The sequence below is a fragment of the Centrocercus urophasianus genome, unplaced genomic scaffold, assembly GCF_019232065.1.
Source record: "Centrocercus urophasianus isolate 14NV4802_14NV808 unplaced genomic scaffold, USGS_Curo_1.0 seq_20, whole genome shotgun sequence".
NCBI lineage: Eukaryota > Metazoa > Chordata > Aves > Galliformes > Phasianidae > Centrocercus > Centrocercus urophasianus.
The window spans coordinates 7,700,568-7,725,782 of NW_024884756.1; the positions used below are offsets into that span (position 1 = coordinate 7,700,568).

A 25,215-nucleotide genomic window follows, 5' to 3' on the forward strand; every position below is an offset into this window, starting at 1 on the left:
TGGTCATGAACAACTTTAATGGTCATTTGTGAAAGAGCTCAGACCAAACTCGTTTCCAAGACTGACAGTGTCTCTGTTAGACACAAATATTTTTATCTGTAGACCTGTTAATGTTTTTCCAAACAGCACTTAACAGTGGCCAGTGGCTCTTTCACCCACCGCACTGCACTGACCACTGTTGGCAGACCACTGGCCACTTTACAGCAAGGTGAACTGTTACCATCCAGGAATCCCCCACAGAAGACTTTGATGAGCTCAAAGACAAGCAAGGCGTTGGACTCTCCACAGGATGAACAGCTCTTGGGGAGAAACCTGTCCATGAAGGCTGAGGTGCTACCTTGGTGACTGAGAAGCTGCCATCGCTTAATGTGACTCAGATCGTCACCATGCTGAATATTATCTCTCCACCAGGGAGAGATAATATACCTGGTAGAGTTCAGGGTGTGTTCATAGGTTTGGGTGTTTTTTTGGTGCTGGACAGGATTTAGGCTCGTGGCTTTGCCACAGAAAGGCTGCAAGCCCGGTCCTGCAGAACTGGGGCCCGTCAGCCCTCGCACCAGCCACCGGCGCTTTGTGGAGACCAACGCCATCCTAATGGCGGCACAGCCCTCCCACACGCGTCCCATTCCCTCAGCGAAGGAGACCGGAGCACGCCGGGAGCTGCCTTGCAGGAACCCTCCGTAGCGCGACACGTCCGTGTCACAACCAGACACTAGGACAGCCTGAGGAGGAGCCGAATCGCTTCCCAACACAGCCGTGCTGCACCGCCACGGTCGGCAGGCTGCACGACCGTCCCTGCGACAGACCAGCTCGACAGAGAGAAAGCGCGGCGAAACCACCGAACCCCGCCCGCTTGGGGAGCGCCCGGGCAAAGGGAAAATGGCGGCCACGCGGACCAATCAGCACGCGGCGCCGGCACGCGCCCGCCTGTCGCCCAGTCCCCGCGCTCCGCGTGCGCTGGACGGTTCCATTCGGCAGCGCTTCCCCCCGCCCGGCCTCTCGGGTGGTCGTGCCCGATCGGTATATAAAGGGGCGCGGAGCACATGCTCGCCTTAGTGCCGGCGGGAGCGGGAGGCGGGCGGTGTGTGTTGTGTCGGTGGGGAGAGGGAGCGGTGGGGGAGTCGAGCGAGCCTCCCAGTGACTTCGCAGCCCCTCGGTGCCCGTGTCCCCGTCCCGTGTGAGGGCTGCCGGTGCCCCCCGCCCGGCCCCGCTCTGCCGCCGCCGCCCCGCGGGATGCGGGCACGGCCCCGTCCCCCGCTAGCCCCGTCCCCCCCGCCGGCCGCAGCATGAGCGCGGCGAGCGATGCGTACGTCTTTATAAAAGACATAAAACCCGGACTGAAAAACTTAAATGTCGTCTTTATTGTGCTGGAGATCGGTAAGTGGCGGCCTCCACGCCCCGCCCGGGCCGCCCACGTCCCGCGGAGCCGCGGCCTGGCCGCGCCGTGCCCGCAACGCGCTTCCTCCCCTCCCTCTCTTCCTCTCTCCTTCCCCCCCTTCCTTCCCGCAGGGCGCGTCACCAAGACCAAGGACGGGCACGAGGTGAGGTCCTGCAAGGTGGCCGACAAGACGGGCAGCATCACCATTTCCGTGTGGGACGAGATCGGCAGCCTCATCCAGCCGGGGGACATCATCCGCCTCACCAAAGGGTGCGTAGGGGCCGCGGCCGGCCCGGGGACTCCTTTGTCACCGTGCGAAGGCTCGGGGTTGGAAGCAGGCTTGTGCTCCGCGCAGGGAGCCTTGGCCCGCGCCATTCGGGCTGGCTCCGCGCGCTGGAGCGGCCCGGGGGCCGTTTGCCAAATGAAAGCGGTCCGCTCCAGCCCGGGACTGCCCAGCGCCAGCGTGTGCCCTGCTAGGTGGTGGGAGGGGCCTGCGCTTGTCACGGCGGCGGTGCTGAGGCCCGAAAGAGCTGTTCTCTGGAGCTCTTGTAATAGGGAGTGCGTGTGGCCGAGGGTCCCAGTCTGTAAACTAAGCAGGGCAGGGAGAACCGTGTGCTTATCTTTACAGTCTGAACTGTACCCCGGCAGTCGGCTCCTCAACGAAAGGCAGGAATAGCGTCTCTAATGTATGAAAGTTGCTTTTCGTTGCAGTGGGTTTAGCAGGAATGACAGGCATGGGAGAGCCTTCTCAAATTCACCGTAAGCCCGCACGCTGGGGCTACACTGCAGAGCCTATGTTTGGGTAGGTGCCGCTTGATTTCTCACAGTAAAACCACCCATACAGTGTTTCATGGATGTGGCAAGGTAAACAAACAAAAAACACGGCAATTTAAAAATCCTTTTTCACGTCACTTTGCTATTTACACAGTAGCAGTTGCTTTCATTTGAGTTCATGTTAGTTAATTTATTCTTCAAGTTCATTGCTCTGATACTTTCCCACAGCACTGCAGGAGATGGTGGTACTGCAGCACGTGTTAAGCTCCTTTTAATTTGTGCTTATGAAAAAAAATAATAAGAAGGTTACTCATTGGAGCTGTTACCTGAGCTCCTCCACTTGTTTGTTTCAGTGTAGTTCCTGATTTTTAGAAAGAAACTGGATGACCCTTGCTGCCAAGCCTGTAGCTGCTTCCTCCCATGCAGACTTTATTGTGAAATGGGCTGACTCCTCAGCAGAGGAGGTTCTGGGGAAGCCTGCTTGCGTGGAGAGCACGTGGCAGTGCTGGGGCACTGAAATGTGCAGAGTGAAACCAGGGCTCTGGGCCAGGATAGGGCCTTACGCATAGCTGACATTGAAACAAGTTGTGATACTCCTTAGCAGCATTCTCTGACGGTGGCTTGCTGCAGCTGCTCTGGTAGTTCAGTGCTGCCAATGGGAGGGTCATTGCATCTCTTCATGTTGAAAACTGAGTTTGGCTTGTAGGAATTAAATCTATGAGCTGACATCCACCATCTTTGTAGATGGTTAAGTCATGCCTTCGTTTACATGAATTGCAAGCCTGCTTTAGACTGTGTAATTACAGTCCCTATTATGTGCTAAGTACATTCTGGTTTGGCTCTTCTATTTGACAAATGCCTTTGAGCAGACATACGAACACTGAACACATATTTAATTCAGTTTGGTTTCAGTGTGGGACGTTGCTATTGGAAGACAGGTAGATTTCAGCTCTGTTCAGTAGGGTAATCTGATTCTTTCCAGTGCAAGCTGCTTATTCTTGCAAGTAGTAAAGCTTAGCTAGGCTTTACATGTAAATGTGCCTTTCTGTTGCTGAATTTCCAGTAGATATAGATGCATTTCTCTGCAAAAACAGGTACTGTTGTTGTTTACTGTCCCTGGCTGATAACTCACTTACAGGAAGCTGCTGCAGTTAGCATTTCTAAATTCAGAGTTCTTGAGTTTAGTGTTTTAGGGCCAACTGAGACAAAACGCACATACCTGGAATAATTTTTTGCTGGAGGGTATCAAGATTTGTTGGGTCTTGTCACAGTAGATGTATGCTTTGTTTTTCACTTGTTTCTATTTTCATTTGTGTTCTGCATGAAGACTGTCCAGCTAACTAATTATTAAAGGTGAAACACAGAGGGAATCATCTTTAAAGCATAAGGTGGCACCACCAGCTGAAAAACATTACTCCTGCTTCTGAGTGGACAACCCAAGACAGGCTCCAAACCACCATGGCACTGTCTGTGCTGAGCAGAGGTCACCGTTGCACTGCTATTAGGGTCCTGTTCTGCCACTGGGGCCCCTCCCTGGTGCTTCTGCTTGGAGCCCTGTGAGTTGTTCAGGCAAAGGACAGGAGGAGGGCTCCTTATCTATATTGTGAAGATAGACCGGAACGTAAGGAAGTGGTGACTCCAGATTATCAGTGACTCCTGAGGGTGGAATGTGTGGGGCTTGCGCTTCCTTTGCAGGAAGATCAACACGCCTACACTCCTTTTAGGTCCCTTGCTATGCATCCAGGCTTCCAGTGTGAATTTTGCCTTGTTACCCTTACACGATGCTCCTCACTGAAAGGAACAACTCCGTAGAAGGTTTTATATAAGCCCAGATTCCAGTGCCTGGAGCCATTTGTCACTTGTGCTCTGTCCTGTGAATGTTTCTCTAATCCAAAAATGCTAATGGTTTATTTCTATATGTCACTTGGAACACTGTGTTCAGACTTGTGCCTTAAAATGCTAAGGATCGGTACTGGAAAAGCATTTCCTATTCTACATATTGCTTGCAAAATCTATATTTGTTAGTAAACAAAGGTAATTATTGAAGGTCTTGAATTCTGGAATGATCTCGAAGGTCTTATCCAAACCTTGGCAATTCTGTGATTCTTCCTGGCTCCTACTAGAAGTGTAGCAAGTCCCAGAACTGAGACTTGTCATTGACTGGTAATGTGGGTCCTGCTTTTGGCAAAATGCCCTTTTTTCAGGAATGGGTCACAAGGTTTTCTCTAGCCATGGAAAGAGCAAGTCTCAAAATAGTTGGCTGGTCTCCTGGAGTTTGCAAGGGATTCAGCTGAGCTTTCAATAACTTTAGCTTGCTAGAGGTAAAGCGTGAAGATCGAAATCTTTTAGTGCTGTAAAGTTGAGAACACTTGAGGTCCCTGTGGCTTGTTTAGGGCATCAATTCTGATATGAAGTACCTTTCAACCCTTGAAGATGTCATATTTCTACTTGCTTTTTCAGCAGTGATGTTTCTCTTTGTCTAAGAGATTGCTTTGCTTGTCCTCTCTTTGGCCAGGTATGCATCTCTGTGGAAAGGCTGTTTGACACTTTACACAGGACGAGGAGGAGAGCTGCATAAAATTGGGGAGTAAGTATTACACATCCATGTCATGGTTTTATGTTCAGTTGTCAGCAGAGCATTGTGGTAAGTATAAGATGCGGTGGCTCTCAACACATAAATGCTAGGCCAGCAAAACTGTGTTGTGTGGTCATGGGTAGATAGAATACGGGTACCCCTGACCCCTGACATGAGTTTGCACATTTGTTGCAGTGATTTCTGGTCCTCTCTGGTTAAGCGTATTGAGGTAGATTAGCCTCTGTCATGGCACAGGTCTGGATTTTAGGGTTAGGTGGTGATGGGATGGCCTGTAAATGACAAAGGACTTAGTCGTTGGGCTTGAGTTACCATTTTGATGGAAGCCTTGTGTCTCTTATGCTTGAGAGATGAAGTACAAAGAAGGAAGACAAAGGTAACTTGAGTGAATCTTATCTAAACAGAAATAAGCCTCGTGAAACTGTCTTTAAACAGCTTACTAAGTGAGATGGTGACTTTTTGTGGCTCAGAAGGAGTAAGGCTGTTGGCAGGCAACAGGTAAAATAGCAACATTTCTAACCAGAAGAGTACTTCTGTTGTTACACAGTGCTGCAGGAGCCCTTGTAGTCATTGGGGAAGTAGTACTATGGGATGGCCCCCCTCTTAGACGAGGAATTATCTGCGGATTTTCTTAGTGCCGAGTCATTGCCTCAGTGTTATCATCCAGCGGAGTTTTAAGTCTGACAGGTTGGATTGAGGTGAGTCTTAGTCTAGGTTCTGCCTCCCAGCAGGAGCTGTACTTCTGTTTAGCAACTCAGAATCGTTATTTGTGCTATAATTTCCATGTGGTCACTTAGTGGGCCTATTTGTTAAGGCCCACTTAAATGGGAAAGGATGCTCTGAATTTTATTCTTGTTCTGTGCTTTTCTGCATTACTGTGGTAATGGGGTGCTCATTGCATGGGAATGTGTGGGAGTATTTTTTTTCCCTAGATAGCTAAGGTAGCCATCATCTGGGAGCAGGCTGGGTGACTGTCTCGTGAGTGGGTGCTCGACGAAACTGCAGAGATGAGATGTGAAGGGAGCTCTTTATTACAGTTTGTTTTCTTTTGGCTGTTTGACTTGCTACAGCAAAGGTGTAGTTTCCTCTGCTTGACAGAGATAGGTGTGACAGCTTCACCACAGTCCTACACAGGGGTCAAACAGCAAGCAAGGCCTTTTAAAACCTAGTGACCCTTTCTGAAAGAGAGGGCTCTGGATTAGTACTTGGTGGTGGGATGTGTGGAACAAACCTTCTTTGAGTAGCAGAGCTGAGAAATTTACAAACAGTTCTAGAACTTCCCCGTAATGGTAATTTCTCCTCAGGTTCTGCATGGTATACTCAGAAGTGCCAAACTTCAGTGAGCCCAACTCAGAACACGTTGGACAGAGCAAACTGGTATGTTGAACTTGTCTGAGACTTCCACCATGAAGTGCTCTTTGTTATGAATACTGTGACTCTTCTGGAAAAGTGGTCTTGAACTAATAAGTAGATTTAAGTCAATAACTGGAGTAGCAGGTAACTTCTGTATACAGCTGCAGTAAGAACACAGGAAGAAAATCAATCCCTCTATATGAAATTATGAAAACTTCTCTGATCCATGTTTTTTTTTATATCTCTCTGAAGGCTCAAGGTGAACAGAATAGTAGTTGTGCATCGAATAATATGAGTTCTTGTACTTTCGGGCCACTGGGTAAGTCATTTTTCATTTTGTGGAAGTGAAAGTATGTCAATGAGAATGAAAAGAAATTTAAAGGTTCTGTTACACTGTGTGGCGACCATGTGCTACACTTCAAGTCTTTTGAGTGGGGTCTGAGCTTGCAAGCACATAAACGCAAACATTTCCCAAGTGATGGTTTTGGTGTTTATTTCCAAGAAGAGGAAGAGATCAGAATATTAATGGTACCTGTACCATGTAAAGGGATTGAACTAATTCTGGATCATTTTGGTGCTTTCAGAGAGTTGGCAGCACTTGAAATTCTGCTTATAAAGTGGAGTAGAAAGGAGACATTTTGTTTCAGCCACCTGAGATCTTGGCCTTAAAAATCTTGCCACTTACCAGGGTTTTCCTGCCAGGTTAGCTCCTCAAAATAGATAGAAGTGGTGGTAATCTGAATTCTAATATCTGATCTGACTGTGGTTTTGTAGTATATTCTATTTAAACGTTAAGGCTTGAAGAAGTTGCTTCAAAGTCTTGAGTGGGTGTAAGCTCAGAGGGAACCTTATTTGTGGCTGCCTACACGAAGCCCCATGCCTGGTGTCGTACAGCTAAGCTCTGCTGATGGATGACTGCAAACTGATACATAACTCACTGCTCCAAAGCTCTGTGTAACTTCTAAACAACGACTGTCTGCTTCTTTCATAATGTGATTATCGTTTCATATTGTACTTCACTTATGAGCCTTCTTTGCTTCTTTGAAAGCAAATGCGTCTGAGCAAAGAAGGGCAGTGCTTTCTTAGGCCAGTTTCTCCTTTTCCAAAATGAGCCAAGCAGGCATTTAAACCAGTTGTTATGTAGGCACGTCTTCAGAGGAGATGAAAACAAAATGTGAACAATGATGCTTAAGGCTTCAATACATGAGTGCTTAGTGCTAGCTGACTTGCTTCTGTGACTGGATCTCACAAGATAGCTTTCTATTCTGAAGTCTGGTAATAGGAGATGATGCAATAAGCTGTGTGCAGCCTGTTTTCCTTTTGCTTGTTTCTGTTTGATTTCTGCCCTGCTGTGTCCCTGGAACATCTTGGCGTGCTACCTGCAAGCCAGTGTTTCTGAAAGCATTGATCTAGTTTCATTAGATTCATATCTCCCTCATGTGCAAATAATTGTCATGCTACTTGTGGCCTGTCTTGCTTTAGTTGGAAGTGGATGGAAGGGATGGAGAGAAGGTAAGTTGCAGGCTGGGGCCTTGGGAAAGCCAGAGAGGCTCTTTCTAGTGCTTGGGGTTTGTTGGTTGCTGCAGGCTCTGTGTTCCCTGTTGTTAACTTGTGTAGGGGAACAGTGACTTCAGTCAATGGGAACTTGTGATGACCCTTTTTTTTTTTTCTTTTCTAGGAAATGGTTTACAAACTGGACCCGAATCAAGTGGATTTCCATTTACATATAATCACGGCCACTCTTACGCAGGTAGTGGGAGAGGCAATGGACGAGGACCTGTAAATCCAGCAACAGCTAATAGTGTTCAGCCTCTTCCCCCTGCTGTCAGTAATGGGAGGGACCCACGCAGAGCCTTTAAAAGATGACTATGCCAAATGTGCTTGTACAGCTTGCTTAAACTCTACACTCTACTTGAACACTTATTGCACTTTTATTTATGGTTAACTGTGAACCAGTTTGTCTTTTTTTTTTTTTTTTAACCTTTTGGTCTATGGAGCAAACTTAATGTGATATTTTTGTTTTGCTTAGGGAAGCACAGGGAGTCTTCCCATAAATTAAAGGAATAGGGAGAAAAGGTGGATAATAAAGAGGGTTGAGGGGTAATGGTTTGAAGAGTCTCAATTAAAACTCAATACCCTTTGTCAAATGGAAGCAAATTTTGGTAATGTGTATGTATTGTTCTGTTTCTCTTGGTCAACCATAGAGCCTTAAATGGTTTGTCACGTCCTGTGTGCACATACGTTGACTTCCAATAGTGGGAGTACTTTGTATTGGAAGAGAAATGTTGGAGAAGGGAAAATGCTGTAGTGAACTAGGTGTCCTTAGAATGGGCATAGCTTGCAAAAGCAATAAGTATAAGGAAGTGATGTCGTCAGCACTTTGTGGTGCCTCCTAAGTCAGAACTATTAACGCAGACAGAAGTTGAAGACCTCGGAAGTGTCTTGAGGCCTTACCTCCGATTGCAAAAGCCTGTATACTCTTCTAAAGAAAAATTCTCAGTAATACACCATTATCAGTGTCAAGGAGAGCAACACTGATTATTTTTGCTTTGGGTAGAAGCTTGGATACTCATTCTTGCTTTGCTTGGAATGCGGCAGATCTAAATACAGGTAGCACTGGAGAATACTGTTCGTAGCTATGCCTGGTGTAGGAAGCTCAGAGCTAGTTTTACAGGGCTCTGCATCTCCAAGAAAGAATGAGTTTCAGAAACTGTTCTCAAATGCTGCATTGCATCTCTCTTCGATGAGGCTGCCTACTTTTCCTTCATTCACTTTTCCAAATGAATTATACATTAGATCAAGCTGGATGGGTTGATTGCAGAGGTACTGGCCAAGCACACAGCTGCAGTTCTGATGCTTTAAGCTTTTGTCCCTCTGTTTTATATGGAATACGAGTTATCCCTTGGAGAACTTAACCCCCACCCCAATCTTCCCAGGAGGGAAATAGCTGTGGTTTTATTTCTGATATTACAAATGTTTTGAGTCTAGATATTAAAAGTTCTGTGCCATATTTCAGATCAGGTTTAAAATACAACTTCGAAGCTGAGATGTCATACTGGATTCATCTGTTTAACTCTTCTTATAGCTGACCTCTCAAATAAAAATTGCACTAACCATTTAAAAAAAAAAACAAATCTAACTCTCTTTGTCAAGCTGAAAAGACTTTGTGACAAAAGGCTATTTCTGAATTGCAAGTTGTCTCCGTCATCCTTGTTAGTTGAATATATCCCGAAATTATTGTTGTTTACAAGTTATGTTTGGTACTCTATTAAGATTTGTTGATAGTTGCCTCTGAGGGGCAAAGGTTCCTTGCTTAATTCTGAAATACCAATCTGTCTTTTAAAAGCAGGCAGCAGCAGCAGCAAATATCTGAAGGAAGCTCTAGGGAGGCTTGCGTACTGTTTGTCTCATGTTCAAGTGCTTTCCTGATGCCTGCTGCCAAATTTGTCTTGCATACAGGGGAGGGTGACGCGCCTCCTGAGGACGCTTGCTGGTGCTGATACGGGACAACAGCGGTAACTTGTGAACCTGAAGCACGCAGTGAATTCTGGGGAGGTGGTGTAAAGAAATGTGTAACTCAGGGACTTCAAATTGCTTATGTATTAAGAAAAATAAGACCTTGCATAGAGCGTAGACGTGTGGAGAAGCTTTTATGTGGTGTTGCATTAAGATGTTTGATATGCTTGTGAGAAGGAAGCCAGGAGGACTTCTAAACCTGTGAAGTACGCGTGACATGTTCCAAAGGTAAATGAGATGCAAATATAGTGTAAGAGTTTTGCTTTCAGTCACAGCTGTAACTGTAGTAAATGAGCAGTGCAATTGATAGCACAGTGGTGACTTTGTATTTGTTGGGATTCCTCAGTTGTGGATGTCTGCAATCCTGGTGATCTTGGTTTCTCTACAATAATAAAGAAGGTTGATTATAGTTCTGAACCCATTCTCAGTGTATGCTGAGGTACTTACCTGGTGTTTTCAGCTCTATGCATTTGGTCTTTTTATTTAGCTAATAAATGAAGTTGTTCACATACAAAATAGAGATTACTAATGATGTGAAATTTAAATGTTTGTTGCCAAATGGACAGTTGATTTGCAGTTGGGAGGAAAAAAAGCACAAGAAGCCGGTCTCCATGTTTTCAAGGTTAGTAACGTTCCTGCCTTTGTGTTTCTTGTGTGAAACTATTTCAATTTATTAATGAATTTTTACTTCTTTGCAGGGGAGATCTGTGCCCTGAAAAGTCGCATGGACTTAAAGTAAATAATCATAGCAACTTTTCAAGGTTCCTCTGAGCTTCCTGTGAACCTAATAGAAAAAAGTTGTTTCCCTCAGAGGTATCAGTGTCAAGATAGAGAGCTCTCAACTTGGCAGAGGCATCTGCGAGCCTGCCTTGCATCTGGATCCTGTCACCTTGCTGTATGGAGGCTTGCACAGAAACATTTCTCTGTGTAAACAAGCAGTGGTCATGAATTACTCAGACACTATAAGCCTGTGGGGCCCACTGGTTAGGACTATAGGAAGTTTTTAACACAAGTCTTTAGGTAGATCCTGCGCAGCCCTTCCTTTAGATTATTCTCATTTTATGGAGTGTGGATCACAGCAGGATAAACTTGGAAGATGCTCACTTGTCCAAACTACAGCTTGCAGTGCATCTGGGTATCCAAATCACTAGTGCTGCTGTCTTCTCCTATGCCAAAGGGACTGCTCCAGACTCGAGCAATACTGCAGTGCAAACTTTTGCTATGTGCTTAAATCCTATCTCAGAATGAGTCTTTCTATTACTTCTTAAAGTGGAAGAGCAACCCTGTACTGTGAGGCACCAGTTAGCCTTCAACATGTGCTGAGGCCACGTGATTACATCCACAGGGATAAGGGAGGGAGGAGGGGGTGCTAAGTAACATGAAACCAGTGATTATGCATCACATGCCTCGGTCTTGTGTTTACAAGTCATCTGAATAGCTTTGGCCTTTAGTTAAAACTGCCCAAGCTGCAGTCCTGTGCAGATTTGCAGTATTGCACAAGTGCTATTAAGTGTATGGGCACCGAGTGCTGCTTCTGTGAAGGTGCTGTGGGCTGTGTGACATCTTTTTCTGTGTAAGTGAAGTCTGTATAGGTGAGAAAAGTATTGTGAGGATGCTAGTCGTGGCCTGACAAATCATATCTCTGAGCCCAAATGAGTTTTTGTAGGCCCTAAGGCCCATGTTTTGCTGGTGGACTGGTTGTTCTATGGTCCTCTACAGCTAATGCCCTTCCCGTCCCAAAACCAAGAGTTGTTGCCTGTTCTCATAGAGGCAGGTTCAAGTGTTTCAGCTGGAGCTTCCCCACTGTGTTCTCGAAGGCCCGGTGTTTTCCCTGCTCCTTTTGCATTTGTGAAGTTTTGCCCCGTATTTCTCTAGCCAGGGAGCCATGCGTTTCTTAGCATGACCAAGTGCAATCTGGCAGTGTTCTCCAGGGGAGCCTAGCGTGGCTTTGCACGCCAAATTACCCAGGGGCTTGCTCCTAACCATCTCACATTGATCAACTTCAGGAGATTCTCCCCTTAGCTGAGCACCAGCGTGTCACAGGAAAGTGTGGGCAGCCTGGGTCCTGTGGCAGGGTACCCACATCCCATTTTATCCGTATAAAACAAAGCAGGGGGCAACTGCCGCTGTGTCACTTCAAGAACTCATTCACAGAAGCACTTCCTGACTTCAGCTGTAGTCACGTTACTCACTCCCTTCCCTGTAGTCACGTTCCAGGGAGGTTGAGTTTGTTGCAGCCCTTTGTGGGGTTTGTGCTTTTTGATCCATTCTGTGCTGGGCATCTGTGTGCGTATGTATGCGTGTGAACACAGCATCTTGCAGTGGGGATGGAAAAAGTCCCAAGAAAGTGACTTACTAAACTACAGAGGGTGGAGTTCAAAGGGATTAGAAACTAGGTTTGGAGATGACTAAGGGGAACAGTTAAGGACTGTGTTTGGCTTCATAATTTCTCCAAATTCCTGACGTTTGTCTTTTTTTTTTTTTCCTCAGGAAGAAAGCAATGTAGGTATAAGAGTTGTGTTTATAGCCATGCTCCCAGCTGATAAACAGGGACCAGGTTTGTACATTTCCTAGGGAGCAAGATTAGGAAAGGAATGAAACATCAGGATTTGTCAGAGCTCAGGGGGGAGAATTCTCATGTGCTGGTAACTCCCGTTCAGAGCTAGTTCCCTCCTGTGAGCTGAAATGGGGCGGAGTCTGTGCTGCTCAGGGGAAGTCCAAGGCGCTGCTGCGCTCCGGTGCTGACCGGCTGCCATGTGGTAGGGAAACTGGTATGTAAAAGGAATAAATCAGCTTAAAAATTGATAACCCGAGCTCTAACATAGTGCAGTTGCACGTTGCAGGACCCCGTAGCGATGTGTGAGTTCTCGCTGCATGTGATCACGGTTTGCCTTTGGCCCTGTGCAGGCAGTAGGATCGCAGCTGTGAAAGCAGAGGTGATGGGCAGAGCTGCTGGGAGCTGAACTCAGCATTGGTGTAGAAGCTGAATGCAATGGAAAAGCTGAAAGCCACAGCCACTGTGTAGGCTTTTCTTTCTAAATTGAGAAAATTAGGTACACAGGTGAAATTTGTGTTTCTCTCTCTTTTTTTTTCCTGAAGGGGAGGGAAGGGAGAGCGAAGCCCCACATCCTGCCAGGTGGGCTGTGCAGCCATTTGCATCTGATCTTTTCCACCTGGTGCTGCTCCTGGGCCAGGCCCTTTGTAACGGGGCGGGCACAGGGGATGTTCTCAGACATATATTCCTGCTTGCTTGGGAGACCCTTATAGCTGGGAGGCAGCAGGTAAAGCCTGGAACAGGAGAGCTGGTGACTTTGGCAGGTAGATGTTTAAAACTCTTGGACAAATGCTGTCAGGAGTGGCTTGGGGAGAGCGGGAGTGATTTTGGCACAGGGCAAGTGTGAGGATGCATTAAATGATCTCCTGAAGCTCTTTCCACTGTTATTTTCTATGATTTATGCATTAGCTTCGTTTTTGTAATTTCCTCTTTCCTAGGTTGATTAATGCTAAATTTAATTTTCTGTAATCAACTTGAGCGTGCAACTTGAAGAGATGAGATTTAGGCTGATTGCAGTAAAAGTCTACCTATCCTGTCTAGCTTGAATAAAGCAAAACTATTTTTATCTCTAAATTATGCAATATTTTCATGGTGCTCTGCAGCGTACTTATATTTAGCCTTGGAATGGAGTGCTCTGTTTTTTCAAATCACCTAATACAAACTTTGAAAATGGGTTTTTTAATTATGAGGGACCCACCTGCATGCCATCAACCAAATTATTAGCAAGGCAGGGAAGGATAACCAGTACTGCTGTCAGACTTCAGCTGCATGCGAAAAAGGTTTAAATGCCAGGAACAGAAGTTGCCAAGAAATAACTTTAAACACCAGGTGCTGGAGAAACAAATTAATATGGCTTATTTTTAGAAATAGCTAATGGAGCCCTGATGCTGGCTTTTACAGCAGCACTTGACTGGGCAAGAAAGCCAACGAAAGGAACACAACCTCTTTTTTAAAAATAAAAAGAAAGAAAGAAAAAGATGCAATTTAATTAAAAGCCTTAATTAGGGAGGATAAGAGAACCTGCTCCCTTCTTCTCTAATTTGTGAGACTCCAGTGAGCTGTTCCTGTGTTCTTACTTATCGGAATTGCCTTTGATGTGGTTTGGGATGACCTTGAAGTAAGAAACCTCTGTGCAGAAGCGGTTCCTGAAAGCCTTTCTGCAGCACTTGCAATTGAGTTTCATTTTGGCTGCATGTTGCTGCTGGCAGGGCCCGCTGCTAGGAACGGCGAGCCTGAGTGTTCTCACTCAGCTGATTTCCTCCAGTGGTGCAGGGAGTCAGAAGTAATTTCTAGACGAAGCAGGACCTGAGACATTATTGAGTATCGCGAAGCCAACAAGAGGGATATCATAGAATCCTTAGAGTTGGAAGGGATTTTTAAAGGCCGTCTAGTCCAGCTGCCCCACAATAAACAGAGACACTGCAGCTAGATCAGGTTGCCCGGAACCTGGTCCAGCTGGACCTTGAAAGCCTCCAGGGACAGAGCATCCACCACTCCCTGTAAAAGACTTTTTCCTTGTATCCAACCTAAATCTACTATTTTTAAGCTTGAAACCATTTCCCCTTGTCCTGTCACCTGTTCAGCTGAAGAGCCTGTCCTCTTCTGTACCTTCCCCTTTTGAAAGGCTGCTCTCGGGTCTCCCCAGAGCATTCTCTTCTCCTGGCTGTACAGCCCCAGCTCTGTCAGCCTGTCCTCACAGGAGAGGTGTTCCATTCCATGGATCGTTTTTGTGGCCCTTCTCTGGATGCACTCCGACAGTTTGATGTCTCTTTTAGACTGAGGACTCCACATCTGGATGCAGTACTCCAGGTGAGCCCTCAAGGGCGCAGAGCAGAAGGGCAGCTTTGAAAAACTGCTGCAGTAAGCTTCCCCTAACTTTTTTAGCAAAGTGGATTTGCAGGGGCAATCAGGGCCACTTTGTCAGTGGTTTGGCTGAGGGTATAGGTTACAAAGCCTGGGTCTTTCTGGTAGGTACAACTGGCTGGGAGCAATGTGGGAAAACAGAGATGTGTTGATTATGGGTGGCTGTTGGATGCCTGTTAACAAGGAACAGCCTGTTGTGTCTGTAACAACCTGGTGGCTTTGGGCATGTGCTTCAGCAGTCCGTTTCCAGTGGGCTGAGTTGACTTTGGTGGCAGTGATAGGCAGATCTTTGTGTAAGAGCCTGGTGTGATGAGTGCAGCTGGGATCAGAGGCTTTTTGTCCAGCTATTTGGTGAGGTTGTGTGGAGGAAAGTGTCCCCGTGACTGTATTTTTAGGAACTGCAGGTGTTTCCTGCACCTGTCTTTGATGGTTTGCCCTGCTGCTTCTGCTAATAACCGTTTTCTTCAGTACAATTCTGATTTGTCTACTTGTGTTATTACTCAATTAGAGCAGGTCTGTTGTTATTATTTCTGCTGGTGCCAGCTCATTTTAGCATTACCTACGTAATTCCCAGCCCTTCCCGGTGAGGTCCCTGTTTCTCCCTGGGGTCTTGTGGCACCGCCGGCCGTAGCTCTGCCGATGGAGCCTCTGGGGTTCGGGAAGGCACTTTGTGTGTCATCCTAGCAAATTGTGCACAACTCCAGGCACGGGGCTTCTGATTCGGCTGCTGAGAGGACTTTGATAAAGAAGAAAGGACTGTTTTTTATTCCTTACGGCTGCAAATGAAAAAGCTTTTCACTTGGGAGTCGTGGGTCATATTTATGGAAATGTGAAGAGCGATTGCAATATTTATTGCTGTTACAGGAGCGATTGAATCTATCTTTTATTGATACATATTTACATGCCCACAGAAATCCTATTGCACTGTAGCTAAGAGAATTTTATTTAGATTTAGTATTTTGAAGTAATTTTTTAGTGCTTCTCTATTATCCAAGGAGTGTAAGATTCGATATTTCAAGTAGAACTGTCACCAAACAGCCGGAGGTTTTTAAAGGATTTTTATTTTACATAAAGATAAATGTTGAAGACACATTTTTCAGAGCCACCATCTGTTCCATGTTGACCTTAATTTTCTGGATGAGTGCTTTTCCTCAAACGTTTTAAGTCTTGTCTACATTTCATTTGCTTGGGAGTGTTTAGGATATTTGTTGAACAGGAAATCAGATATTCAGAATGCAAACACACCATTACATTGCAAATTACTGCCTTTGTATAATTTAGCAAACTGCTGGGTAAATAGTTCTGCAGACTGGTGGGGGCAACGCTGCCTCTGACATCTGGCAGATTGGCTTTTGGTGGGGCTGCATTTCATAGAATCGCAGAACTGTTTGAGTTGGAAGGGGCTCTTAAAGGGCATTTGGTCCAACTCCCCTGCAATGAACAGGGACACCCACAGCTTGATTGGGGTGCTCAGAGTCCCTTCCAGCCTGACCTTGAATATCTTCAGGTATGGGGCATCCACCATCTCTCTGGGTAATCTGTTCCAGTGCCTGGCCACTCGTACTGTAAACAACTTCTTCCTTACATCCAAACTAAATCTCTCCTCTCTGAGTTTGAAACAGTTTATCTTAGTATCGCAACAGACCCTGCTAAAGAGATTTCTTGTGAGAGCCAGCGCTGCTGGCCTACAGATGCTGAGCAAGAAATATGAAGGTCCCACTGTGACAACGGTGCATGAATGGCTCTGGCCTGCTCTGTAGGCACTCTGTAGGGACAGGGATAGGATAAGGGCTTGTTGTCTTCGTGGCCCTGGTGCAATTTGCTCTTTGGACAGAAAAATGTTTAGTTTTGTGAGAGAAAAATACATTTGTTTCTGTGTATCTGCTTTTCCACGGTATCTTCAGAAAACCAATTTAATGTCGGTAGCATCATCATAGAATGATGGGTTTAAAACCATTTGATTGTGTGCTTGTTATGTTTCTGTAGATAGTTCTGCAGCAAGAGGTCTGTTTCGCTTTGTACAAATAATCATTTTGAGACAAAGCATCCAACTTCTATGTGATTTAAAGGAGGTATTCTTTAAATTCTGCTTTTGCTTGGATATGGTCATAGCTGCACAGCAGTTAAGTGTATGTAATGTGACAAGAAGTACTTTGGTCTACTATGTTGCAAGGTAACTACGAAATCATTGTAGAGCTATTTGGAAGAGCGCAACTGTGTTTCCTCAGTTGGTATGAGAGAGTTGGAAGCAAAATGCTTATCCATGTGAATATCTGAACTGCCTTGAGGTGGCACTAGAGCATTTGTTGTAAACGTCTGGGGCTAGGGAGTGCTGCTGCTTTCTGCTGGCCCGTAGGAGAGGTCAGCACAAGCAGAGCTGCCAGAGGAGAGAGAAGGAAGGTGGGTTTTGAACATTATTTTTTCAAATTCACTTTGCACAGGAATGAATTGAAGTCACTATTTTGAATCTGTGGTTCCCATAAAGCATGCTCTACTTGAAGGAAATTGCAACATACGCACATGTTGAAAAACAGAACAGCATTTTGCCTCATTAGAGATTGTTGCTTATCCAGATAATCTCTGGATTATAACTAATTAATGTAGCTACACCTGAATATGGAGTTAGCTACAGGTGATAAGGAGCTTATTTGTCATGAGCTTTTTGTTTGGTGGAAATGAACGAATTCCCCAAATGCTGTCCTTGCATCCAGAATTTCCTCACCAAGAACTGGATAATGTAGGGATACAGACTGGTTCTGTTGTGCCACAAGCTGTTTGCTCCCTTGCCATGGTGAGTTAGCACTTGGGGTCCTTTAATCCAAGTCTGAAGGAGAAAGACATCCCTTTGGCTGGTCTCAGTGATAGCAAAGAGTAGGTGTTACCATTTGTAGCCAAATGCAGTCCTAAACATCATTTACTGGCTCGTCCCAAAGCAGACAAATAGTTTTCACACTTGATTATGAAAATAGCACTAATTGTCATCTGGTTATTCTAGACTATATACATTTTTTCCCCTCCAAGGTAAAAAATGTAGATTTTCTGATTAACAGCAACAGTAAAATATGACTGATTTATTTGAGAGCTGCTTTTTGCCAGGCATGCTGCGATAACAAAAGTAGTGTTCATTATGACATTGGACTGAGTCACTTGTTGATGCTATTTGAGGGAGAGAATCTGGTTAAGAAACTGGAACAGGATGTTCATTTTATTTCAGTCTTTGTAATCCTGAGTCATCTCTAATAGCTGATGAAACACAGAAACTCACATTTTAGACGGGGCTTCTCTTAACATAATTTTGGGATGCTGTAATTTGGTAGAGGGTAGAAAAAACACAAAAAACCCCACAAAGCTGATTTTGTGCAGAGGTTTGTTTCAGTTGTCATTCTCTGCCAAAGCACTCGTAAACTTTGTTGTACACCTGCAGCATTTTGCCATGTCTTTAGTTATTCTGTTGGTGGGTTGCGACACAGGTTGATGTGTGCGTAGCTCACAACTGTGCAGGTATTTGGGTTTTGAAAACGCCGTTTCCGCTGTGTGCTTTCTGGCTGGTTTAGGGATATGGCTTGTGGGCTGCACCCACTGGCTGCTTGTGGGCTGCTCCCACTGGTGGGCAGCGTGGGGAATGCCATTACGTGCATGTGAAGCAAAGAGAAAAGGCTGAATTCGTGCTTTAACTGCAGATTTGGATATAATCTTATGTGAATAAGATTATCCTGCCTGTGAATTTGCCAGACTGTTGTTATCCAGGTGACTATCAAATTAGTATGAACCAATCACCGTAGTGCTATCTCCTGTGGAACTTACTGATGCTGATAAGATCCTGAAGCTGAGCTTGCTTCCTTGTTGGAGCACAGAGACCTTCCACAATAATTTGTGTGCATCCCTTCAGCTTCACTTCAGGGTGGCAGGCAGCAAATCTATACCAGCCCAGCTTACTTATGGGCAGCAAATGAAGTATATCGGCTCTGTTTAAAGCTGTGGGAGAATTTGCTTAGGAAGAACGTAATTATTGGGTCTGGAGTCCTAGTGGGATGCTCACTGCTGCTTCAAGATGTCTGTGGACTGTGTGAGAGTACCTATGAAGGCTCCTTCCCCTCTTAATAGAAAAGCAGAATGAGTATGGGGAATGGAGGTAAAAGTGTACATTAAAATCATCTGCAGCTGAGCAGTGTAATTCATTCATCCCTTTGGCACTGTTGCTAATTTATATTTAAAGCAATGTGAATTTCATGAGCATTTTAAAAAATCATGTTTTAAATTCAATTTGCTGTCAACTCATTTGATGTTTTATGTAAAGGCATTTCCCATAAACAGGTTACTGAATATCAAAAGACTTCTCATGCATATTTTTTTGAAGGAAATAATATTATAATAGAGACGTGAGCCTGGCCCTCCTGAGTCAGGAACAGTGCTGGGATGGCACTGTTCCTTGGTGCTTCTCTTACTGCAGTCAGCGAGTGTCCTGGGCGAGTGGCATTTGAGAGGCACGCAGCAATAATAATAGTGTTTTCTAGCCTGTCCTGGATTGTTCTTCAATGCACTAGTGATAGGTAATCTATGAAGAAAGGCATCAGCAAGTTCTTTTCCAGATATCGGAAAGAGAGTTAAAAGAAAATGGATTGAAATACCTCAAATGCAAGAGAGCTTTCAAGTTGTCCAGCTCACGTGGAGCTTAATGGACTGGTAATATTGAGAGAGATGTTGAAAAAGTAAGGCATGTTTGTTAAAAAAACTGTTGAAGAAATAACTGCTGTCTTTCCTTGGTACAGGATTCTTGCTTGTGCTCGGAGATTGCTGTTGTTTGGAAGGTGCAGTGCTATGTGAAATGGCATCAGAGCTGTCACAGAGCTGAATCTTTTGCAAAAAGAAAGAAATTGGTCTCGGGGTGACCCCAATTTTTCTTCCAGGTGCTGAGTAAAGTGCCCTGGGTGTGAGCACGTAGTGTGCAGGTAAGCAGCTTGGGCTCTCGCACTGATTTGGTGGATTTCTAGCACAGCACATCAGGCCATGAAGGTTACTGCTATAGCTTTTTATTTATTTATCTGTTATTTGAACTGGCTGCATTGTAGAAGTGAGCTTCTCCCTCTCTTTGAAATCCGTTAAAGGAAAAGAATACCAAGCCCCCTGGTTTTCCCAAACCTATTTTTTCCCCCTAGCTTGTGATTGCTCTGGAAGGAGTTTGTTGTTGTTGTTGTTTCAACTAGAGAAGAAATCTCCACCCCACCACTAAGCGACAAAATGCTCTCCAAATGGGGTTTCTGAGCTTGAGGTGAGTCGGCTGAAGCCACTAAAGTGGTTTTGAGCAGCCCCGACCCCAAATAACTTCCTTCAGCTGAGCACGGTTCTGTCTAACCCAGTGTGGCCGGAGTTTGCTCCCATTTTTAGTGCCTTTTCAGGGCCTCGGGATGGCATGGAGGTTTCTAGAAGGAGTTTTGTGGAAGGCACAGGGATTGGATGAGGTTGGCCTTGTTTTTAAGTGCTGGGACTTGGCAGCATGAAGGACCACGATGGCCTATGCTTGGGGCTCACCTCGGGTCTCCAAGGTCGTGCCAGGCACAGGGTACAGCCTTCCTGTCCCATCGCTCTGGCCCCAGGGGGAGGCTTGGGGCTAAAGGACAGGTTGGGCACTTGGTGCTCATTTCTCTTCCTCCTCGTTCCCTGGCTCTTTTTTTGGAGGAAAATCAAAGGCATCCCTGAGCATCGTAGGTGTCTGGGACTTGACTGAGTGTGGCCAGGGTTGGCTCCTGCTTCTGTACGGGACAAACTTCGCCACAAGCCCTGTGCGTCTTCAAGCTCGGTCTGCAAGCGTGTGGCATCCCCTGCACCACAGGGAGACGTGATATTTCAGTGCGCCGATAGGTGGTGTGAGATTGCTGCCGTTTCTGGGAATGTAGAGCTTTTTTTTTTTCTTAATAGTGGGATAAGAGGAATGAAAGCTCGGTTCTGTGCCAGCTGTAAGTAACAGCTGAATCAGAATTTTAGCAGGGCTGCCCCAGCCCCTCGTGACGCAGCCAGAGTTTGTCATTTGGAGCTCTGCAAATAAAAGAAAAAAACAAAAACAAACAAACAAACAAAAACCGCAGCAGGATCTAAAATGACACTGGGAGACCCAGTAAATCTTTGCAAGCTAAATCTGCAAATGCATTCTGCTGATCAGACTGTGGGGTGTCCTATAGGGCTTGCAGGCAGGTTGTGTTGTGGTTCTGGGAAATATGAACAATTTGTTGAGAACTGTTTGTTTTGGAAGAGATGTGAAATAGTACTAAGCTTTTAAGGGTGGCGAGGCACTGGAACAGGCTGCCCAGACAGGTAGGGGGGTGCCTCATCCCTGAGGTATTCAAGGTCAGGCTGGTGGGGACTCTGAGCATAGGTGTCCCTGTTCATTGCGGAAGGGTTGGAATACACGGTCTTTAAAATTTCCTTTCAACTGAAATGATCCTGTGAAATGTATTCTGTGTTAATACTTGGTTCAGTTCTTTCTTCAAAACAGACCATTGTGGATTGCTGTGTGCAGGTCTGCCCCGCAGAACACACCTCTCTGCCCTCCAGTGTTTAATGCAGGGAGGCTGTGAAACCAAGCAGAGAGAAACATAAGCGGTGCAGCCTGCATGCAGGCGTGTTTTCTAAAAGGATTTGTGTGCTGCAGCTGGCAGTTGTCTTGCTCACAGCTGTTCAGGGAATGACAATTTCTCTTTGTTGCAGCTTTCAAGATTTTTAATCATGTCTGTTGCATATAGAAACAATGACAAAGAGCATCTTCTGGGCTGTTTCCATCAGAAGGGAAACATCTGGTTGGAGATAACGGGGTTCTGACAGCTTTTCAGCAGCATGGTTGCTGATTGACCCAATCCCCAACAGGTAGCTCAGCAGAGGAGCAGAGCTCACCGGTGTCTCCAGGCTCCGTGCCCGCCAGCAGGCTGCTCTCATCAATCAGGGAGTGGGACATGATGGCACTCAGCGTGAGATTGCAGGGTGACAGCACTGTGCTGAGGCCTCTTCTGCTAATCCTTGCTTAATGTGGTGATGCTGCCATTGTTAGCGGCTGTTGCTGGACAGGATTAAGGAAGAAAAACCTGTGAGAAGCAGGATTGGTTACGCATTATCTCCCTGTATCTTTTAATCTCTTGTGTGGTAAGGCCTGATGTTCTCAAGTCTCCCTTTTGAAATGGCAGATAGAAACATATTGCTGCTGTCTGGAACCTTTAATCTTCAAATGGAAATAAGCTTTCCTTGCAGAAGCAGGCTGCTTTTTCGGATGTTCTCAGAAATGCTGATGTTGTGCCTTGGATGATCTGTCTAATTAAAAATGACTTCTTGTCAATCCAAACTATTACTTTGATGGCAATGGCAAAAACACAAACTGCAAGAAAACCAGCGTTGGAGAAAAATGTGCCTCACTTTGTCTGTCTAATTTATGCAGGAAGTATTTAGGCTTTTGTTGCGAGTCTGGATATCCTCAGACCCTTCGGTTAGGAACTGTTACTGTTTTAGTTACTGTTGGTTGCACAACAGCTTATTCAAAGCCTGTCATTACTTGCCCATGTTCGGGGAGGTCGCTGTGAGCTCTGAGCTCTAGGTTGCTAAAGCTGCTGTGCTGGGCTTTGCTGCGTTTTGTACATCTCTTTTCTGGATCTTATGGAAAAATTCTCAGAGTGGTGAGGTTTGGCACAGGCTGCCAAGGGAGGTGGTGGAATCACTGTCCCTGGAGGTGTGTGAGAAACATGTGGATGTGGCACCAAGGGACGTGGTTGGTGGGTGCAGTGGGGATGGCTTGATAGTTGGACTCAGAGGAGGTCTTTTCCAATTTCAACAGTTTTATGATTCTGCTCTATGATTCTATGAATACAGAATATGACTTGGAGGTGTGTGCTTGAATTCTTAAGCGTGCTGTTGGTCAAGGTGTGGAGGTTCCACACATGCAGGTGCTGCTGGCTCTGTCACTCGCTCACACACCCATTTTCCACAAAGGCATAAAATGATACGCAACTCCCTTTGCATTTCAAATTTCTGAAATGGTAGTACAACAAATCCAGGTGCCTTAATTAGATTAATTAGACTCAAAATGGCAAACATGACCACCTAGCAACAAAAGTGAATTGAATGCAAACAGTGCATTAACTCAACTAGTCCTCCCAAGTAGCCCCTTGATTTTTTTCTCCATCCCTACTTTAGCCATCAGAAGGTGGCATGGGTCTGGCACGGATCCTGCGTGTGCTTATGGCAGAGCCTTTTGCCTTCCCAGGGCCGAAGCCTCAAAGAAACGATCTGCTCAGGTATTCCTATGCTCCTACACCCCTAATTACAATCTCATGACTTAATCATGAGCTGCCTTTACCTCAGGTCTGCTCGTAACATCTTTCTCTTTTCAGCTTTTGACGTGTGGGCTTTCCCTTTAATGTCTCGGTTGTTCAGTTCTTCGGTGAGTGATGGGACTGAAATGCCTGCTGACAAGCAGAGAATCTCACAAATTCCTTTTGAAATCCACCTGAAAATTGCAAATTCAGTTCTCAGATGCAAAATCCAACCACTTACCTCTCAGGGCATGCAACCAGGCATGGGCTTCCTGCACAAACAGGTGAGTGGCACTGGTATAACACACAGCTTCTGTGTTTAAAGCTTGCTGCGCTCCCAGATTCAGGCCTACTTTCTTACTGGGGAGTCTCAAGATAGTCAGTATTTTCCTTAAGGCTCAATCTTCCAGCCCTGTGATTATGAGAAACTGCTTTCATTAAGTAAAATTGGCCTGAAAGCATGAGAGCGATCAACTGGCAGATGCTGCTGGCTTGAAAACTGCAAGATAAAGACACGTACCCCTAAATTTTAAGGCCTTTTGGCTTTTGAGGTTGTAATTTTTTTCTGGGAAACCATGGTGATAATTTTGGTGTGCTACTGACAACTATTCACAGCTGGCTTTTGTTTCTAAGTTGGCACCTGAAAGATACCTCTGCCACCCCCCCCTTCCAGGTTTTGCTTTTTCAGGATGTATTTGGTGGTAAAACACCTGGTCTATTTGATTTTGAAAAGATTTCTTGTTGTGTATGACTTTTGTGTTTGAAATACTGTTTCTTCTTTGACTAGAAGCTTGGGATCCTTAGCCAGCCCTCTGTGAGCATGGTGAGATGTGCAGGCTGTGGAGAGCACAGCTTGCTGACAAATCCCTCATCAGGCTGTTATCTTCCGGTCGCATCACAAACACCCACACTGAGGCCTGTTGTCCTTTGGATGATGTGCATGTGCAAACAAAATGAAAATCTGAAGCATCCATCGTGTTCCCTCACAGAAAAGATCCATATGTCCCCCCACAAATTTAACTTTTTCGTAGCAAGAAAAGAGAACTTAGCTGAATAGGGAAGAAAACATAGATTGGGAACTGGAAACCTTGGAAGCAGAGTGTTTGTATTGTGCTCTTAGCCAGTGCTGCAGAGCTTTGGGAGTCCCCTTGTCAGCCCTTTGCTGCACAAAGTTCTTTGGTGGTTCTGCTGCAAATGGTGAGGTTGCCTGGTTCATAGGTATGCACGTGCCAACGTCGTGAGGATGAGCTGCTGCTGCCCGGGTAGTGCCAGCACTCTGCCTGCTTGCTGGGGAGGTGCCAGTGCTTATGAATGACTTCCTCACCTTTGCCAGTGTGATCTTGCCCGGGCTGAGCTGCTTTCATTGGGTTTCTGTAGCATGGCCAGGCTCGCTTTTCTCTCCTGTGGCTGACAAAGGACGTTCAAGACAGCTCTGTCCCTGTACATCAGTGCCCTCCAAGGCCAGAATTGGCTCAGGTTTCACCCTCTGCTCAAAACAGCTCTGTGATGATTGCCTTTGGTGTTTAGGACTACTTCTAAGGGTAAGCGCAAACGTCTCTTCTCATCCTTGAACTGTTGTTTCCTATTGCCACTGTCATCTTGAACTTTGCTAACTGGAGTAGCTGAGAGAGAAAATTAGCGTAGGATCCATTTCCTTGATATGAAATATGCTCAAATTCTTACTGAGAGCGCTCCACTGCCAGTTCTTCTTTCCCTAAGCCCTGCTGGCAAAATAATTCACAGTAATGGGTTCTTCCATGTTGAGAGTTGAAGCATTCATTCACTTCATAAAATACATGCAGCTCTACCCAAGAATAGCACTAATGTTGTTAACCTCCCTCAGAACTGTTACATCTTCAGCTCTTTAGACCTCTGTCCTTTCAGGTGCTTGCTATTGATGGCAATCCAATTGTTAATCTGTTTTCAGTTTTGAGAATCTGATGATATACATTGAGAGGAGACAAGACTGGGACGTCGATCGCTGGCTCTGCACGTTCTTGCCTTCTTGGACGTGGCAGAGGTGGGTTGTGTCAGTAGCACGCAGGGTGGCTTGAGTATGGAAACGTGCCGCCTCGTGCCATTGTGGGGGTGATGCATCTGGTCACTCTGCTTAGGCAGCTGGGGGTGCCGGGTTCATTTTGTGCTGAGAAACCGGATGCGGTCCGGTGAGAATGGGCAACAGCTTCCAAATCTACAGGTGCTGTGTTTCAGGGCGATTCTCTAATCGGAAGTGGAAAGAAGGTTTAGATTTTTGGACAAATTTCTAATGTGAATTTAAGGAAATCTCGCATTCTAATACTGGTAAAGAAACAAGTAGTGAAGCAGTGGAAGCTGCTCGTGTTTGTATTCAGTAGAAGTGTCAGCAGGTACTCGTTGGCAGTGGTTCACGTTC

At 45.6% G+C, this 25,215-nt stretch overlaps 1 protein-coding gene across 2 annotated transcripts; it reads left to right on the forward strand.

Moving 5' to 3' along the window:
* The first annotated feature begins 1,250 nt into the window (after window positions 1-1,250).
* NABP1 (nucleic acid binding protein 1) lies at window positions 1,251-12,419 on the forward strand. 2 transcript variants are annotated; one of them, XR_006169465.1, is made up of 7 exons: window positions 1,251-1,377; window positions 1,510-1,648; window positions 4,668-4,739; window positions 6,050-6,122; window positions 6,351-6,417; window positions 7,777-10,236; window positions 10,313-12,419. XR_006169465.1 is itself a non-coding variant. In XM_042822537.1 (6 exons), exons 1-6 carry the CDS (start codon window positions 1,287-1,289, stop codon window positions 7,962-7,964), a joined length of 630 nt encoding a protein of 209 aa, XP_042678471.1. In that variant the 5' UTR covers window positions 1,251-1,286; the 3' UTR covers window positions 7,965-12,419. The 2 variants fall into 2 exon arrangements, 1 of the variants encoding a protein (XP_042678471.1); XM_042822537.1 differs by having other exon boundaries at window positions 7,777-12,419.
* Window positions 12,420-25,215: the final 12,796 nt, after the last annotated feature.

Bases quoted from the DNA above. Each gene is read 5' to 3' on its own strand.
- NABP1 (XM_042822537.1), top strand. From the start codon at position 1,287: ATGAGCGCGGCGAGCGATGCGTACGTCTTTATAAAAGACATAAAACCC. The intron at 1,378-1,509 runs GTAAGTGGCGGC...TCCTTCCCGCAG, and splicing joins CTTTATTGTGCTGGAGATCG to GGCGCGTCACCAAGACCAAG. The intron at 6,418-7,776 runs GTAAGTCATTTT...TTTCTTTTCTAG, and splicing joins TTGTACTTTCGGGCCACTGG to GAAATGGTTTACAAACTGGA.